The 18,414-nt window shown below is 45.9% G+C and overlaps 1 protein-coding gene across 1 annotated transcript in view; it reads right to left on the reverse strand.

The window, feature by feature from the left end:
• Positions 1–2,852: 2,852 nt before the first annotated feature.
• NEURL1 (neuralized E3 ubiquitin protein ligase 1) overlaps positions 2,853–18,414 on the reverse strand; it is a 142,303-nt gene continuing 126,741 nt past the window's right edge. The window contains exons 5-6 of the mRNA XM_066190986.1: positions 6,577–6,723; positions 2,853–5,782 (exon numbers count right to left, since the gene is read on the reverse strand). Coding sequence (XP_066047083.1) covers positions 5,541–5,782; positions 6,577–6,723 — 389 coding nt within the window. The 3' untranslated portion in view covers positions 2,853–5,540. The remainder of the gene's footprint in view (positions 5,783–6,576; positions 6,724–18,414) is intronic.

The raw sequence follows: 18,414 nt of genomic DNA on the forward strand, positions 1-18,414 counted from the left end.
TTGTGATCCAGTTGGTTTGTTTTATTGGAGTTTTTCTTCTAATTTTTTCAGTACTGTTTTGATTCCACTTGAATTCTACTGAATTTATCTTTCCCAGAATATCTTGTAATTTTTGTGTCCATGAAATTGCAAATTTCATCTTAGGCTACACAGATACAGGACCCTGTCTTGTTCCCTGGCTGAAGCTGTAACTGTATGCTGCATTTTTGTATTTTTTCTATTCCACCAAGTTTATGGAAAAGTCACCTCAGCCCTCAAACCTGAACAACTTCTGTCTGTGTTGAGCAAGTTCTTAAGGTTTACAGTACTCAAGGAAGGATATTTTTTGGAGAAGGATAGGTTCAAAATAAGAAGAAAAGCGTACTTTTCCAAAAGTGGTCCTTTGATTCTGTGATTAGAGTTGCTCTGCAAGATGAGATGAGCCCTGTGTGCAGTCTTGCAGAGCAGATGGTGCTTGAGCCTGGGATACTAAGATCTGATTCTGCAAGGTTTCTGGGCACTGCTGACTCCTCTTACCTGTCTTTGAAGGCTGGAGGCCCAAATAGCTCAACAGGTAGAAAATGATTGCTGTGCAAAGCAGCAGAGGGCAAAACTGAAGTTTCTGGTAATGGGTCCCCTCCTTATGCAGGGACATCTCTCAGGGATGCCAAAGGCAGTGGCTTAAGGCATATATTGGAGGAGGAGGTTATAACAAGGGATTTAATAGTAGAGGGGTAACAGGGAGTTTTTTAGCTCTTCAGTTCCCAGCCTGACTGTTGGAGATATTCCTCTGTGCTGGCATGTAGGTGGATGCTGCACAAAGAGTCCTGTTTGGGCACCCCAGCTCTCTGCAAGATGCCAGGAATTGAATCTGATGCAGCACACAGTCCTGGGCACAAACGTAGTGGCAAGTGTGACTGGAAACTGTGCCCCCTCTTCCCTTTGTGCCGAGTGAGCCAACCAGCTTGAAAGGGGTTTTTGGGGTTGGTGCAATCACTATTTACTAATTATCCCCTTGTACACTGTAACTCACTGTTAATCGCTCCCCTCTTGCCCATTTTTCTCGGAGAACCACTCCCAGACTTGTGCTGCACTCAAGACTGAATTTTTCTGGCCCTACTTTGGTGTATTTGCAGTGTTTGTTTAAAATCGATCTCGGGAGGAGCGGGGGCTGAGTTCCGGGCCGGGCATTGAGCACCAGGTGGCGATGCCGGATCAGCGCTGCAGCTCCTGGACCACTTTCGGAGCATCCTCCCTCTTCTCATCTTCCTCCGCCTCCTCCTCGCCCGCCGCGGGCTGTGCCGCAGCCGGGAGCCCCCGGGAACAGAGGGAGGGCCGCGCTGCCGGGATGCCCTCGCTCGGGAAGGTCAGTTCTGCACCACAGCTGGTCTTGGTTGGAGAATAGTTCGGGAGTGAAGGCGAAATGGCAGCTCTGGTTTGGATGTGGCGAGGTGATGGTGATGGCCTGAGGAAGGGGGGGCAGGGCAGGGTGACGCCAGCGATGCTCAGCAGATGAGGATGCAAAGCTCACTGGGGCTGTTGCGTGTGGCAGCTGAGTGAGGGGCTGCCCAGGCTGAGGCTGGCAGAGGGGAAACTTGGCAGATGTGCCATGGTCCCTCTTGCTGATGCCAAGGAAGGGGAAGATCTGAGTTTGGCCCAGAGCCTTAGCATTTCACCTTACCCTAACCCGTGGCAGTGCTTGGGCTCAGCACATCGGGCAAGTCAGTACCGCCAGTTTCTAGGGCATTCTGTGTTGTGCAACCCTGTCCCTTGCTCCTGAGGGAATGAGGAGGCTTTCCAGACCCACTAGAGGTCCTCCTGTCCAAGGGAAAGCAGGAGCTGGAACAGCTCTTGGAGGGCAGCACACAGCTGTGCAGACTTGCCTTGTCCCAACAGCTGGGCTCTCCTCAGGCTGGTGTTGGAGGAAGCTGGGTTGGAGAAGAGGTTTTGCTTTACCCAGCCTGGAATGTTTTAGGCTATTGAGGAACTGTTAGAGCAGAATGGCTTTAGCTGGAGAGGCTGAGGACACCACTCCTGAGCAGTCCCTGGCCCTTGGCAGATGGAGCACCCACACTGAGGGAGAAGGTGCCACCTTAAATACGTCCTGTGACAAGAGCACGATCTGGATAGTCTCTCATCTACTAAATAGTTGAACAAAATGATGAGGAGAAAATCTCACATTTGTTGTATTGTAGGTTTGCTCCTGAGCAGATACCAGCAGCAAAGGATTGGGTTTTGAGGGAACTGGCATGACCTCTGGAGAATCCAAATTCCCTTTGGCTCTTTGTGTCCCTTGCTACGTACTCAGGAAGCATCTGCATCTTACCTCAGCGTCTCGCTTGGCCAGACCACAGATTCTCAACATGTTGCTCAGTTCAGGGCTGGGATGGAACTGCTCTGTCTCGTCTTCAGCCACCCTACCTGCCCCCTCCTAGGTCGAGCAGCATGTCCTGGGTTTCCTCACAGCACACGTTCTCTTTCTTGTGCTTGTGGATGGCGCTTTTCTGTGGTTACAGAAGAGACTGTAAATAAGGCAGTGAGAGTAAAGAAGCTGTGACTTCTCTCTGGGGAGGGCATGAAGAGGCTCAGGAGTGTGGGGCCTAAGCTTTCAGGAATGCTGTTAGCCCTTGCTTTTACTTCCTTTGCTCCTTACGTGTGTGTGGTGTCTGCCAAGGCGATGTGAATATCCACCTCCCAGTGCCCTCCCATCCTCAAGCACTAAAGGAAGGCTGGAAATCTCTACACCCCGCTCCCCCTCAGCAAGAAGTTCTCATGCCACCCTTGCTTTTACCTCTGCCTCTCCCTGTGCTGGCCATCATGTTTTGCTGCTCTTGTGAAGCGGTAAATACTCGGTCACCCATGCTGCTGCAGGATATCTAAATCAACTTTATTCACAATCACAGTTATCCAATTTTTCACAATGAATTGTTCTTGTCTTTAAACAGAACACAAAACATCTTAAAGTAAAGCAATGAAATGCAGATGACACAACACAGAGGTACATGGGAACCTACACCAGTCAAACAAAACAAAAGATTAGGATTTTTGTTATTTTTACTGGTTTTGCTGGTTGGTTTTTTTTTCCTCCCTGGAGAGAGCCTTTTTCTTGTCCCTGCTTACAGCTGGAGGCCAGCCTATGCAGGGGTAGGACTGAACCCCAATTTGTGAACTCAGATGCTGGGGGAGCTTTCAGCTTCTCCTAACTCCTAGAGTTTGGTCCACAGTAAAACAAACACAGTTAATATATTAAAACACTCTCAATTCAAAAGGTGAAAAGGGAATTTACACCACTGCACTGATACCCATGGATGGAATTTCTTGAAAAATAAAATTTACCCCTTAGCTTTCCCTGGAGGGGGACTGGTCCCACTGGTGTGGTGAAGGCTCGGGAGGCTGCTTATTGCACATTTCCCCACATCCACTAGTTCATCAACACCTTTTTACCCCTTGGGTTCCTCCTTTTTGAAATCTTTGCACTGGATTTTGTGTAACTACTGACAAAAGCTCCCTATGTGTGCTGGTCAGAGCTGGAGCTGGCTGTGTGCCTGAGGACCAGCCGTGCTCCTTGCAGGGCTGCTCTGACTTCCCCCAGGTTGTGCCAACTGGCCTCCCCCTGCCCTTAGTGAGAGAGGGCATCTGGGAATGGGAGCCACGGGCTCTGGAGCTTTTGACAGCTGGCCCAGGGGACAGGGCTGGGTTTGGGTTGGATATCAGAGGTATGCCAGGAAATAACATAAATCCCTGTCACCCAGAGTATCAGTGTTCAAGTTTGCGCTGCCTGCAGGGCAGGCTGGAGGGAGCTGCAGACCCCTGGGTAGGCTGCAGTGATGGTGGCACCTTCAGAGAAAGGCTCTACAATGTGCTCCCCAGTGAGTAGTCTCTTTTTGCATCTCCTTGAGAGACAGAGCAAGGATGTGTTTTCTAGGTGTTTTATGGAGCAGTCTCTGCCAGTGTGGGTGGCAAAAACCCACCTGCTGCTGGGGGGGCATGATGTACCCTGCAGCAAGTGCATGTGTGCATTAAATGCTGTTACCCCTTACACCACGCTGCTCTCCCCCATCCCATCAATGGCTAAATGCTCAGGTGCAAGAAAAAGCTCAGCAGGAAGGGTGTGACTCTACAGCCTTCCCTGATGGCCAGATGTGGAGGGGGCAAACTCCACTGCCGTGGCGCCCTAGCCCTGGTCCCCTCTCAGGACCCAGACACAGCCCCTCCCTCCCCTGCAGCCCAAGAAGGCCTCAGGATGGGTTGGGAAGGGAGGCAGACAGCTCCTACTGCTGCCAAGCCACCCAGGCCAGACCCAAGGGCCAGCAGCCCTGGGCACACCTGTGGCTCTGGCAGAGCAGCAGTTGTTTGCATGGGAACCATGGGGGCCACCATTGTCCCTGCTGGGCACAGCCAAGTTCCTGACTCAGGCAGGAGAGAAGGATATTTGTTTAAATAAACCAAAGCAAAGCAAACCCCTCGAGTTATTTTTTTCTCATTCCTTACTTCCTAACACATAAGGACAGCTGTGTCCTGCTGGCGTGGCTGTGAAGAGCTGAGTACCACCTGGCTGGTTTTGTCTTAAAGCACAGTGATAAAGTTACCAGTAAAGGTAACCCACAGATGTGTGGGTTTATACATTCTTCCCCGGTGAGGCTGGGGTTTTTTCCTCACAAGTGCTGTCTGGATGGTAGGGGGAGAAGGGCGAGGGAGTTTTGTGTCCCTTTCCCACAGGCCCGTGGGAGAAGAGATGCTGCTGAATCCTTTGTGCTGCGTGGAGACCACAGCAGGTTGGTGGTGGGGTTCGAGAGCCGCTCGTCATGCCCCGGGGTGGTGACAGGAGGTGGCTGACGCTGCTGGGAGGGAGCAGAGCTGTTGCCAGTGTTCATTACCAAGCCCACCATGAAAGCCTCTGTCAGAGAATGGCAATGGAGGAGTTGGGGACAGACCTCAAGGGACTGCCATGGGTCTGCTCTTCTGTCTGCACATATTGGGTGGGTTTTGCTTCCCAAATCTTGGGTTCTTTTCTGCACTGGCCCCAGCCTCTCTGCTGTGAGTGTGCTCACTGCACCACTCCTGCTGGGTCAATGCTTGCCTTGCTCCATCCTTTCTATGGAGCCTTCTCTGGTCTGGCTGGTTGTACACAGAAACACACGTTGCTCTTCTCTTCTGCAAAACTGTCTCTGCATGTGGGGTGCCTCTGGAAGGAGATGTGTAGCACTGAACCTTTTACCACTTGCTGTCTATGCTAAAGAGTGGAGACTCCCCTCTGCTGTGCATGGTGTAGAAAGGGATGATTGCACCAGCTGGCTTTTTTTGAGATAAAGTTTAAAATCCACAAGGGAGAGTAGTCCATCGCAACTTCCCTGACACTGGAGTTCAGCCTCAGGACTTGCCTGGGGGGTAGAAGAGCAGCGTCTAAGCTTGTCTCATCTGTTGTCCATGGAAGAGGAGGTCAGGGTGGTGGTGGGTGATGGGTTTTGAATCTCCTGGGTGATGAATGAAGACCAAGGCCTGTGTTGTTTCACAGCCTCCTCCCCACATGCCCAGTCCCCACCACAGCATCTGCTGCTGCTCTAAGTGCTGCGGTATGTTTTGATGATATCCTTGATGGCCCGTCTGCAAATGGGGCAGCAGGCATTGGCCATCTTCTTGAGCTTCAGCCCACATGAATAGCAGAGACACATGTGTCCACAGGAGTAAATGACTGTGTCTACCATGTTCTCATAGCAGATGGTGCATTCATCTCCCCAGGGCCCTGAGACAGACGGAGAGATGGGTGACTCAGGCAAGCTGCTTGGAGAGTTGGGAGCTGTGCCTGCAACACAAAAAAACATGCTCATTCCTCTTGCTTCCTGACATCCCGAGGTAATTTCTGCCCTGCAGCCACAGAGGGAGGAACCATAACCTAGCAGAAATGCATGCTCCAGGACCAGGGCTCCTTCCTGTGACTTGCTGTCCTACTCACCAAGTCCTGGTTCACATGCCAAGGCTGAAGGGAGCAAAAAGGTACATCTCCTGGGGTCCGCTGCCCATGAAGAGCAAGCCAAGAGACACTGTTCCCATGCAACAAGGCTTTGCTAAGTTATGTATCCCACCATCAATGCCTTGGGATTGTGCAAGTGTTTTAAAACTGCTGCAGAACAGCCGACACTTTTTTACTGCATGTGCATTTATCTATCACTCTGCTTCACTGGCACATCAGAAATAGCAATACTGTGTTTTACTGAAGGTGTGTGGAGGGAGAAAGGGGAGGTGTAGGCAGACCTTTAGCTCCAGTCCAAGCTTGTGTGAGATGTGTCAGTGCCACACAGCTCTCCAGAAGGAGCTCTGTGTCACAGGGCCACGCATGCAGCAGAAAATCCTCTGCTTCCCTTGGGAGCTTTCACGATGAAAAGGGTTAGAGAAATATTGCTGTCTAGGCATCCAAGCAGCTTCCACATAAAACAGACTGAAAATAGCCCTTGCAGAAGCTCTCCCTTCCTCCCCAGGGGAGCTGATGGGATAATAATATTCTGTTGATTATTGTGGTTTTTGAGCCCTTCTGGGAGACAAGTGTGAGACTATGAAGGGAGGGAAAGGAAAGGCAGCAGGGGATCCCACCACTCTTACCACTGATAGAGCTGCAGAGGGGGCCAGAGCCACACGTTGACAATAAGGGGCCAGAAACACCACTGCAGAGGACGGTGGGGGAATTGGGTGTTGATGTGGGTGAGCTCGGTGTCGACAATCCCAGTCGCTCTGCTAATATGGTGGAACCTGTGCCATGAAAGAAATCTATGGTTACTTTTAAAAATTGAGGCTGACAAGGCACTGGGGATACATGGCAGGGGTTGCAGTTCTCAGTGCTTGACAGGACTGGTCTCATCAGCATGAAATCTAGGGAGGAGATAAAAGAATCCTCATTTGCCTTTTTTAATGCTAGCAGCTGGTCCTGAAGAGACATCAAACTCCCATAACCTCTGAAATTTGCTGGAGCTCACTCAGCTACCATAACCCTTTGTTTCTGCCCTCGAATGTGTCTCGTATCATTTAGTGCAGTTACTTCCCATGTGGTTTCATGCTCGTATATGCCCCCAGTACTAGAGCCAGCCACAGGCTTGTAGCAGTAGAGTTCACAGCCTGCGGAAGGGTGGGCTGGACTCCAGCACAAGAATACATCACTTTGTCAAAGCACTCTTTGCTAACCTAGTGCAAAACTGCACCACTCCAGGCTTCAATAAATTCATGGAAAGTCACTCAAGGACTTTCCAGAAACAAACATGAGGGTCTGGCAATCAGGAAACCTTAGCTATGCTCACTGCTCAGCCTCTTTCTTGGGTGGCTTCTGTCGAGGTAGGGGTAAGTCACCAAAATGCATTTGGATCTAGGGTGAACAAGGACACCTCTCCCTCATTCAGGAATGTTTTCTCCACTTGCACGTCTGGATGTGATGGCTCAGGACTGCAAAGCTTCTTCCAGTCTCTTCTAGATGTGCCCAGCTCCATTACTTCCAGCTCTCACTGCCCATCATCAACTCCATATTAGTGTACTCTCTGCCAGTGAAGCCACCTCTGTCCCACAGCCTGTCTGGCATACTCCTTCCATTTCAGCCTCTGTCTTCTGTTGTTAAAACAACACATATCTTAAAGGCCCTTCCAGAAGGGGGAGAAAAACAAAAAAACTGGAATGCTTATAACACTACCTTCTGCAAAGGTTTGTAGGGGACTTTCACTGCTGCCAATGCAGCCTGGTCTTTGCTAAGCCAGTGGTGAGACTGCAGCACACACGTGCTTGAACTAAAGAGATGGTTTCCTTGTGGTAAGAACCAGCTTGCCTAAGGTTTTAAAGTTTCTAGTTCCCCAGCTGAGAAGACAACCAGGGTAACTCCAAATCAGAACTAAAATGCTGAGACTTCTTCATGTTACCATATAAGGAGCCAGAGACATAGAGAGTTTAGATCCACAGTGTCCTCAATGAGTTGGAGACTATTCTCCAGAGAAAACACAGCAGTAGGAGGTCAGAAAAATCCCCATGTGCCAGAAAGGTCCTTCAATTCCTATTTGCAGGGCGGCTACTGACCAAACCTGGGAGACAGGGACTGCAAGTGCCAGGTGTGGATTGTGCAAAACAGCAAAAGCACAGATTTTCTCACTCTTTTTAGCAGAACAAGACTGATCAGTGAAAGTGGAACACAGGAACTGGGAAGGGGTCATGTTTGAGTCAAAATCTGTTTTGAGGACTGTGTATGAGAGAAGAAGCAATTAGCCTCGGCCTTCAGTCCCTCAGTTTCACCCCTCTCCAAAAAAAGGGAGCACTTTGCTTCCCGGCACAGGCTGAAGTTAAATTAGACTCTATAAAGGGCTTTGGAGCTCTCACACTTGAGATACTGAAGAGAGATACCTTCTTTATCACACAGATTGGAGCTGAGGCTGGAGTTCAGCTCAGTAAATAAGCAAAGATGCAGCCTCTAATGACAGCTACTAGTAAGAGCCCTTCCCCTCCAGTCTGACAGATGACTGAAGCAGAAAACTTGCCCTGTGGTAACACACACTGAACACAGGCCCAGCAGGGGCACAGGGTTCAGCTCATTCACTGCACACACAAATATGAACACTGAGCAGCTGAACAAGTTCTTCAAGCCTTCCCTCTCCTCCCTACAGCCTGGAGACATTTCTTCCACTCGGCTGACACACAGCACATTGCCTTTCTAACACCAACCTGGTCATTTCATTAAAGGCAAAATAAAGACTGTTAGGAGCATTTCTCTTCCTGGACTAACAGGAGAATTTGGAGATGCCCCAAGTATCACAGCGTATGAGCTGATGAAGCATGCTGGCAGCAGGGCAAATGGCCTTTCCACGGTGCACAGAGAGCTCAGCAGTGCAGGAACCATGGTTTTCTCTGGTTGTAGCTGGTCTGAGTCCCAAAATGGCCTTTCCCAAGGGCCAGGAGACACCTTGCCAATTCTTCTTCCTAATACAAGGCGCAGCTCTTGACTTTTCTCCAGCATCAGTATAGAGCTTTGTTTAAAACAATCTGAGTTCCCTACCAGACAAGACACATTTCTCCCTTGGTGACAGAATAATCAACATAAGACACGTTACTCATGCTTTAATATATTGCTGGATGGTGTGCAGATACCATGACAAGGAGCATGGAATGAGATCATGAGCAGAGTGGAATGAGTGTGGCCAGTCTGGCTTAACTAAAACCAGATACATGTGCTCAAGGCCAAACTTGCTCATTGTGTGCAGTTCCCACCAAGAGTCAGCTTTCAAACCATGACTTTAAAAACTAAATAATTCTAAGTAAATCAACTTAAACATTCTTTCTCTCTCTAAAGCCCCCAGATCAATTGTCTCTGCTGCTAACTTGTCTCATGCTTGATCTCAAACGTGCTGAGCACACTGGAATCACCCTTAAATAGATTTTGAATCAATTCCATTTGCTGTTTTATCTTTACAAAGTCCAATTATTAGCAAAGACCAATGCAGATTGATGCTTTCTCTACACTTCCGTCATCGCTCAGGGAGAGAGATGTAAACAAATTGAACCTTTATGTCCACCCACCAAAGTGGGTGTTATTTTTTCAGAAGTGTCATGTTTTCAGAAGAGAGCTTTACCATGGAATGTACAGGCAACATCATGCCAGGAAAGGCTGCTAGTGTGCTAAAGGTTTGTAATTCAGAATGGTCTGCCAAACCTGAAATAAGATCAGAAATAAATGGTATGGTATTCAATATGATCAAATGCAAAATGCAGCACTTAAGCAGAGATAATCAGAGATAACACAATACCATCCTGTTACAAAAAGGCTGAGTCAATCAGGGTCACCCTCCTCCTGATTAGGAGGCTGGAGACACTGTGGTATCTTTGTCCCTAGAAATACTCAAAACTCAACTGGACAAAGTCCTGTGCTACCTTGGAAGTTAGCCCTGCTCTGAGCAGGAGGCTGGATTAGGCAATTCCATGGGATCCCTTCTGACCTAAAACATTGTATGATTCTATGGTTTTTATATGGCAACATTTTTCACAGCTTGATGAATGAAGTAAAGAAACAATCTGTTCTTCATGGATGTTCTGGGTAAGACAAGACATCATGAGTTCAGACTCCTAATGTGCTAAGGTTAGACATTATGTAGATAGCGCAGCACTGTAACGCCATCAGGCTTCCCAGGGAGACCATGGCATCTCCATCATTACAGCTCTTTCAGGACGGGAAGGTGAAGTTAGTAATCTCTTGGGATCCTGTACAGCATTTACAGTTTTTGAGAGTAGCTATCTGAATCCATAACTGCCCTTTTATAAAACATCCTGTGACCAAAATACAGCAGCTGTGGCTCTCAGAGATGCTTTTGATTCTCTGTATCTCTTGTGGTGAACAGGGTGATTTCCCAGAACACTGGAATCCACTCTCCAGGGTATCTCCTGAGGCTGTCCCAATTTCCAAGCATCTCTCCTAATGGCAGCTGTCTGGGGAGAGCTGTACTGCTGGAGGATTTACAATGGTAAAAAGACCAGACACAGTCAAAGCTCCCTAAAAATACAGTTTTCAATTAACTCTCCCCCTCAATTATTTTATAAAAAATATTATTTCTACATACATTTCTGTAACAATAATGCAGAACCAGTCGTCTGCACTCCAGAATCATTCTTTTTTCCCCCCTTTGAACCCAACCAACTTAAACTTTGTTTTTCCTGGCTAACAGAAGGCAGTCAGTGAGTGACCACTACTATACAACTCACAGTCCACGTAGTTTGATGATCTTCAACATTTTTATGGGCTTTCTTTACCCATAAACATCTTGACAACTATTCCAGAAGCTTAAGTAAACATTATTCCTAAAAGACAAAGTACAGAAGCCTCCTTCCATAGTTTCTAAGGAACGTAAAGTCTTATGCAACATAGTAACTTGCCCATATGCTGTGTTTCATGTGGAGCATATTGACAGCCCCTTCTCTTTCATAACACACTTGCTGCATGAATAGGACAGATAATAAATATCAGGTAATTATCAATAGCAGTCACAGATTTTCAGTGTTGTTCCATGCATCCACGGGCCCCAGAGCTTCCAGGACACAGTGGAAAAGGTTAGTACAGCTTTTCAGGTCTGGCTGCAGCATATTTAAGGGAGCTCAAGAGATCTCTGCACTTCTCATAAATTTCAGTCGAGTGAGCACTGGGTACCTGACAGACATAGTTAATTAGATGCCTTTTAAAACCCTCAACGTGATTTCCCTTTGTTAGGAGACAGATTGTTTGTCAGCTAAAATTCTTACCCTGTCTCCAAAACTGTTCAATACCCTTTCTCATATTTAACACTCTCAGTGTATCAGGGCCATTTATTTTGTTTTCTAAACAGGATCCAGGTTCTTTCAAAAATCTGACACAAATGTGGGATCTGAGCTCCTTGAGTGAACATCACCCTTAGGAGGTCTGTCCCAAAATACATGAGCTACTCCAGAGTGAGTGGGCTGGGATGTTACTGTGACTGGATATTAGATACTGGAGCATCCATATTCTCTTCAGATTTTCTTGCTTCCAGCCAAGGTTGCAGGAGAGCTATTCTGTTCCCCAGGGCCACTCAGGTCTGGCCCAACAGGGACTTCTGAATCCATCATGCTAAAACAAAAGAACAAAGCACCTGTTGCCACCTGGTTATGTGGTGTTAAAAATCAACGGTAATGTTAGGGAAGGATGTGAGCATATCCATCATTTCTGAATGCTGTAAAATACATGTATTTACACATGCATTTGTTGTGTTCCCACGGTGATGGGAACAATACTGCCCTGGCCAGAAACCAGAGTTTCCTTCCCCTTGAGCTCAATGGTTTTTGGCCAAACACGCTCTCAGAGCCCAGCCTCTGCCTCTCAGGTACATCAGTACCTGGTGACCCACATCAGCTGATGATCCATGGGCTTTTTTGCATTCAAGTATTTCCTGAAGGACTGAAAAACTGTTCTGAATAGAACAATAATACATTTTGTCCTTCACAGGCCCATGAAAACATAAGAGATTTAGCATTATGCTAAAGAAATGTCCGGAAATAGGTCAAAAAAGCAGCCTGGCAGATTTTGCATGCAAAACCATAAGGTCTGTGTTTGCAGATGGGCGTCAGACAACCACTGTTTGAGGAAGTAAAAGTTAGATCCAAACCACATGGAGAACAACAGTTCAGACTTTCATGAGGAACAGAAAAGGAGTGTACTTTATGGCTTTACTGGAGCCTTGCTGTCTGCTGTGTCCAGAAGGGCAGCAGGGCACCAGCACATCTATTACCCTCCTGCAGTAACAGGCACACTCCAGCTGAGCAGGGGAAACATGAAAACTCCAAATCCACAGGCATTTGATTTTTGATTCAGCAGCTCTCACAGCCCAAACCCAGTCTGTTCCCTGGAAGCAAAGAGCACATGGCAAACTTACAGGGTATCTTTCTTGACCTGACAGGTGAAGTTCAGTGGTCACTCTGCAATTCAGATCCTGCAAAATCCTGAGGGCATGGACACCATGCAATGAATGTCTGGCTGAACTGAAGTGAACTAGTCAAAGAGTTGGAGCTCTACCTCTCAACCTGAGAAATACTAGAGCAACAAAGCAGCCAGGCACGCGCTTATATCAAGATGAGGTGAAAAAAGAAGCCTGGATTAAGTAGCTGAAACCACAAAAAATGAGAGTTGGTGCTTTCATCTTGTTTAAGAAAAGCAAATCAAAGCTCTTTGGGAGACCACAGCAAAGGTAGTTCTGTGAGAAAAAGGAAAATTGCTGCCTAACCCAGCACCTCCAAGCTCTGTGCTTTTCTGGGAAGGACAGGTATAAATAGGTTGGTAGATGTATACAGGAAACAAATACTTTCACTTTACTTGGCCAGCACTCTACGGATTTCCATGGGCACTGCTGGATGCCAAGGGATCTGACAAAGAATCAAAGAAAGAGTTTAGTCTGCTATGAGATTCTCACAGTAGCCAGAATAACTAACTCACACCAGTGTTAGATCAAAGAATAGGCAGATTTTATCTGTCCTGATAAAGGCAAAGAGGCTGGTATGGAATCCCATATCCTGTATATTTACTGTAGGAAGACAGAGGTGTTAGGAGATAAGGGAAATCTATACCTCACTATGAAAATCTCACTGCAGCCAGTAACTGTTTCTTATGCTAATGATGATAACAGTTCCTGCTCTCGTCAAGGAGAATATGCAGAGGCCAAGATATTTGGGAGCCCTGTGGCTGTTGCTGGAGGAGGTGTGTTTACTTTACCCAGCCTTTACTCGGATGCCAGCTCACACCTCAGAACACAGGCTGACATCACTCACCACCTATGACAAGTGCAGGTTAATTATGTGTCATGTGTGATGAGATCTTCAGTGTATGGTACAAAGGTGCCACAAGCAGGTTTTAACATTGACATTGCTGGCACTGGCCACAGGGAAGTCAAGCATTTAACTGCATCCACCTCTCCAGTTTTCCAAGGCCCAAGTTACAACTTGTCCTCTCTCACACAGCAGCTTCTCTTTGTGCTAACTCTCCTTTGAAACAATGAATATAAAACAAGAGGTGGATGGAGATCTCTGAGCAGTGCTAGAATCAAGCCCAGCAGTTAAGGATGCTGTATGCTCTTTGCAGCTATTTCAACTCACCATCAGTAACGTGTACTTCACTCAGAATGAAAGCAAACCATACATGACAGGAGTATTTATGATGAGGCATCAATTAATACAAGTGGATTGCCTTCCAGAAGGCACAGAATATTAACTCTCCTCCTTCCCCCGGTCTCTGTAACACCATAAAATACCCTGTATCCTGCAGTGCATAGGAATTTCAGGCTGTTAAATGACACACATGGGCCTGTTAGATCCCAATAAGCTTAAATTAGGCCATTTTCCATACAAATAAAAACATGGAAGATAGAACTCTGGGGCATATCTAATTGAGAGTCTGTTCAAGGAAGATATTCATTACATGCATTTCTGTGCAATAATGTCTAGGCATTTATCAGGCTTCTCTTATGCTGTGCTTAACTCAACAACTTCCACATCACTGGAATGAACCAAGGTGGAGAAGGATCAAAATTCCAAACAGATAATGTACTGGTCACCTCAGAGATAGAGATGAGGGGGCGTGATTTGCTAGTGCCAAGAACTATCTTCTCTCAAACAGGAGAGGCTTCTAAACTCAGAGCTGGAGGACCGAGATCCTGGATGCTCCTCACCTGTGTGAGATACTTTTCTACAAACTTACCTACAGTCTGTGCTATGGGCAGTGTGTGTAAGAAATGCACATACCAAATACCATTTCAATATTTTGTGTGCTCACTGCAGTAATTGCACGTGCAAAGTGCACCCAGTGCACCCAGACAGGAGAAGCTTTTTGGAAGGGACAGAATATCTGCCATGGGATGCTGGAGTCCTGCAGCAGCCAAGGAACAACCACAGGATAAAAAATCTGCTTTACATAGGAATGGACAAAAGCCTGGAAAGACAAGGTAAGATAGGATCATCTCCCGAGAAGACCTAAAGATTTTTAGGAGGATCAGGCCAGACAAGTGCCACAGCAGAGACAAGAGAAAAGAGGAGAAAGTCTCCCTTGGGGATACACTGGAGACAGTGGTTGCAGGAACAGAATCAGCTAGATTGAGGGATTCAGGGGTACAGAGAAAAAATACTGTTTAGAAAGGAGAAGGCAGTCTCCAATGGCCTGTGAATCATCACTGGTCTGTGGTGAGCTGGTCACTCACCTCTGATATAGCAAAAGTCAAGGAAAACCAGACAGGGCAGTGTGATGAACATCACAGAAGGAGACAAAGTAATTCCCCCTGGGAAACCATTGCTCTCTGACACCTAAGCAAGACACTACTCTGTTCATCCATGATGTTTCAAGACTTTCCAGTCAGCCCCAGGAAAAAAAAGGGCTATTTCAACAAGGGCAACACTACCAGGGTGCTAAGTCTGGCCACCAGTAAGAGTCATAATGGGCACAGCTCTGAATAAGCCTGCCTGTAACTGGGACTGACTGCAGCTGGCAATCCTTCAGACTGGCACCGAGGCCACTTCAGATCAAATTTCACTGTTGATTTAAAGAGCCCTTTGCCAGCAAATTGTGTCCCACAGTACTCTGCTGAACTAATTTCCAATTTGGTCCATTGCCCACTGCTGTTGTCGGAAATCCCAAGGAACTGAGGACACAGAGTTGTTTTTTCTGCAAGTTCCATGTCAAATCTTTCTTCCTCACCCCCTGAGTTTTGAGCACATTGTCCCATTTCAAGAAAGTCTGAAAGAAGGATGCAAATCTCATCAACAATTGATATCTAAATATTTTTCAATGGGCAGCTAAGCAGGAGCCCCAGCTGATGTCCTTGGTAAAGGAGGTGGGAAGGTATCCCACATACTGCATTTATCCAGCATGGATGTGAATTCAGACCTACCCACACCAAATGCTGGCTCTTGGGTTGTTTTTTTCAGGCCTAGGGCTGGCTCTTGGCCAACATTAGGAGACATCCAGAAAGCTGCTCTATTGTGCAGCTGTTCTGGTGGGGCTGGAGTTATTGAAGAGCATGGAAAGAAAGGACACAGAGAAGTTGGCAACTTGGCTTCATTAGTATGACTGTTGATGGAACATGTTATTTCATTGCCCAAAAGAGAGCTTTAATATTATTGGAAAGGATGAAATTCGCAAGGGAAACCACCAAAAAAAAAAAAAAAAAGGAGATGAAGGAAGATGTTTTACATGCTGCCAATTCAACTCAGAGACAAAAGAAAATGAAAGAATATCCCCAACCATTTGGATCCTCAAACATTAAATGTATAAACTTATTGCTGTGATAGCTTCTCCAGACATGAGTCATACATTTTGAAACCTTATGGGGTCAATCAATTTAACTTCATAAATGAATTACACCACCAAAACCTGACCAAAACCAGACCATTGTATCCAGACTGGCTCATTTCAACCTTTCAGAGCTGTCAATAAAACTGTGTGTGAGCTGAAATGCTTACCAGCAAAAGCTGAGAGCAGTAAATCAAATTTAATAGGCTGGTTTTGTTGACTATACAGGAATGATGCCTGAAAAAAACCAATCCAAGCCTGAACTAATGAAATTCCTAAAGGATACACAAAGACTGTTTCATTTCTACATGCCTAACGATCTGGGTTTCTTTTTGGTTGTTTTTATGTGCATAATCCCCAGAATTACTAAATTAAGACCAGCACTTAACATATAAAATATTTAGAAGAGCTTCCCTGACAAAAAAGATCTCTTGTCTCCCTCAATAGCTGGTTCCCATAGTTAATTACCCTCATTTATGTTTAATTTAAATTTGTGTCCCTTCATTTCCCAGCAGCTTGATATTTTTTATGCTATTATCTGCTACATTAAAGTGCCCTTCTCTTTCATTTATCTTTCCTCCATGTGGTCAAGTTGCCTTTTAAACTTTTCTTTGAAACAAATTGACATTCTTCCTCCTCCCCTAGAGATGACTGCGGCCTCTCACTGCATTATCGTGGGGCTTGGGTTTAATTTATTTTACTTTTGCTAGGATGGCATGAAGAATAATAGTGTTTCTGACCTCATCTTTATTTTCGGCTGTTTTATTTTCTTACAGCAAATATATTGCCAGTGTACCATGCCAAATTGATAAGAGGAAAACAGAAGTCAGAATTCCTTACTATCCAGCTAACCCCACACTGCCCTCCTCTCCTACAGAGTTCTGTAAGATCACCAGCCCGGGTAGAGGTGGTCTGTCCTAGTATTAGGAAATAAATGTTGTATCTCCAGCACTGTGGAATAACTGCCGTCAGCAAATGTCAGCTCCTATGGCAAAGTCACAAGCCAGCACAGACCTGAGCTTGCTCCTGCTCTGCATCAGGACCAAATAAATAATGTCCAGGCATGAAATACAGGATCCAGTGATCAATACCTGGAGTCATCTTGTTCTCCAAGTCAAAAATAAACCTTCTCTAGGTGCAAAAGTGGCTGTCCATTCTCCAAACAAAACCAAAAAGCTGGAGAAGAAGCAAACCCAGCAACTTTAATTTCATTTTATAGTCAGCTGTAGTGCTGATGTTCCTTTAACATTGTGTAACATCACTTTGGTTAATCTCTTAATGGTGCACCCCAGAAACAGAACGACATCTGCTATTTAGGATAGGTTTGGTCCAATTATGCCTTTTGCAGTATTTGTGTCTCATTTCTTTCAAGGATATGTAACTTCACTTTTTCTATTAAAACTAGAAAAAAATGAATATAAATGTCTTCTGCTGTGATATAAAGCTCAAATTACAAAAGACAGATCTCATAAAATTACTCTTGTTTGCATTCTGAAGATGGAGCTTGTCATTAGAAAGATGAACACTTTAGATTCTTCTTACATTTTCTAATATTATAAAGACAGATATTATGGCAAGCACCATAATCTGTTCCACTGCAGTGCAAACAGTGCACATCACCTCCCTAATAAAACTGCAATAGTAAGAGGTGGGAGTTCATTATTTTCTTTGCCTTCTGTCAGGATATTGCTGATCCATGTAATTACTGCAGTTGCAGAGATGCAGCTGGAACAGCGTTAGTGCTTTTCTCTGGGCAGTTGCACTACACTGATACTGTACTGATACTGGGACTGCACTGCTCCCAGCATTGTTATACTGGAAATATACATATGAAAAGGTCTATTTGTATTTTAATACCTGTTAAAAATTACAGGCAAGTTCCAATTTCATAGCATTTAACTTGGAGATAGCAGCTTGCTGCCCAAGCTGATGTGGATAAAGCTGTACACTCAGCAGGGTCTACCCTTTCTTTGAGAGAGGCATGGTCAGCAAGTCCAGCTCTTTTCACTTACATCTCACTAAGGAACAATAGCCCATTTTCAGGTTCTTTTCCAGTGACCGAGGCCAGAAAAGCCAGTCCTGGTCACAAACACAATAAGTAAGGGGTTTCCCAACTATGCACATTTCATTTCATTTCATTTCATTTCATTTCATTTCATTTCATTTCATGCATCCAAATGTAGATTTATCTAAAACATGCACTGGGGATGTACTGGTTTGGGCTGAACTTGTGATCAGGCAGGGAGGACATTTGTAAGGCATGCACAGCAGGAGGTTTACACAGGAAGTCTGTGTTCATGTCCATGCTGTGCCAAATTCAGTATGAGGATGTGATCCTGTCCCTCTTGGGGAGACACTTCCTTGCTGCCCTGTTTCAGAGCCCATTGCAAACAGGCTGCTTGCTCTGTGCCAAACTGCCAGAATTAGTGATCTCATATGAAAAGAAGCACTGGTCAATGATTTAGTTTTACCAGCAGCTCAATGACCTAAGTGTGTTTTCCTTCTAATGTACGCAGGAGCATTTAATCTCCTGCTTTACTGGGCTCTGTTTGACTTCACCTACCATTATCACAATGACATGTTGGTGAAGAGCAGAGCTAACCATGGATTATGTACACTACCCACATCAAATGTAATCATGCTGA

The sequence above is a fragment of the Chamaea fasciata genome, unplaced genomic scaffold (assembly GCF_029207755.1).
Source record: "Chamaea fasciata isolate MVZ Bird 193981 ecotype frontalis unplaced genomic scaffold, bChaFas1.0.hap1 SCAF_9, whole genome shotgun sequence".
NCBI classification, from domain to species: domain Eukaryota; kingdom Metazoa; phylum Chordata; class Aves; order Passeriformes; family Sylviidae; genus Chamaea; species Chamaea fasciata.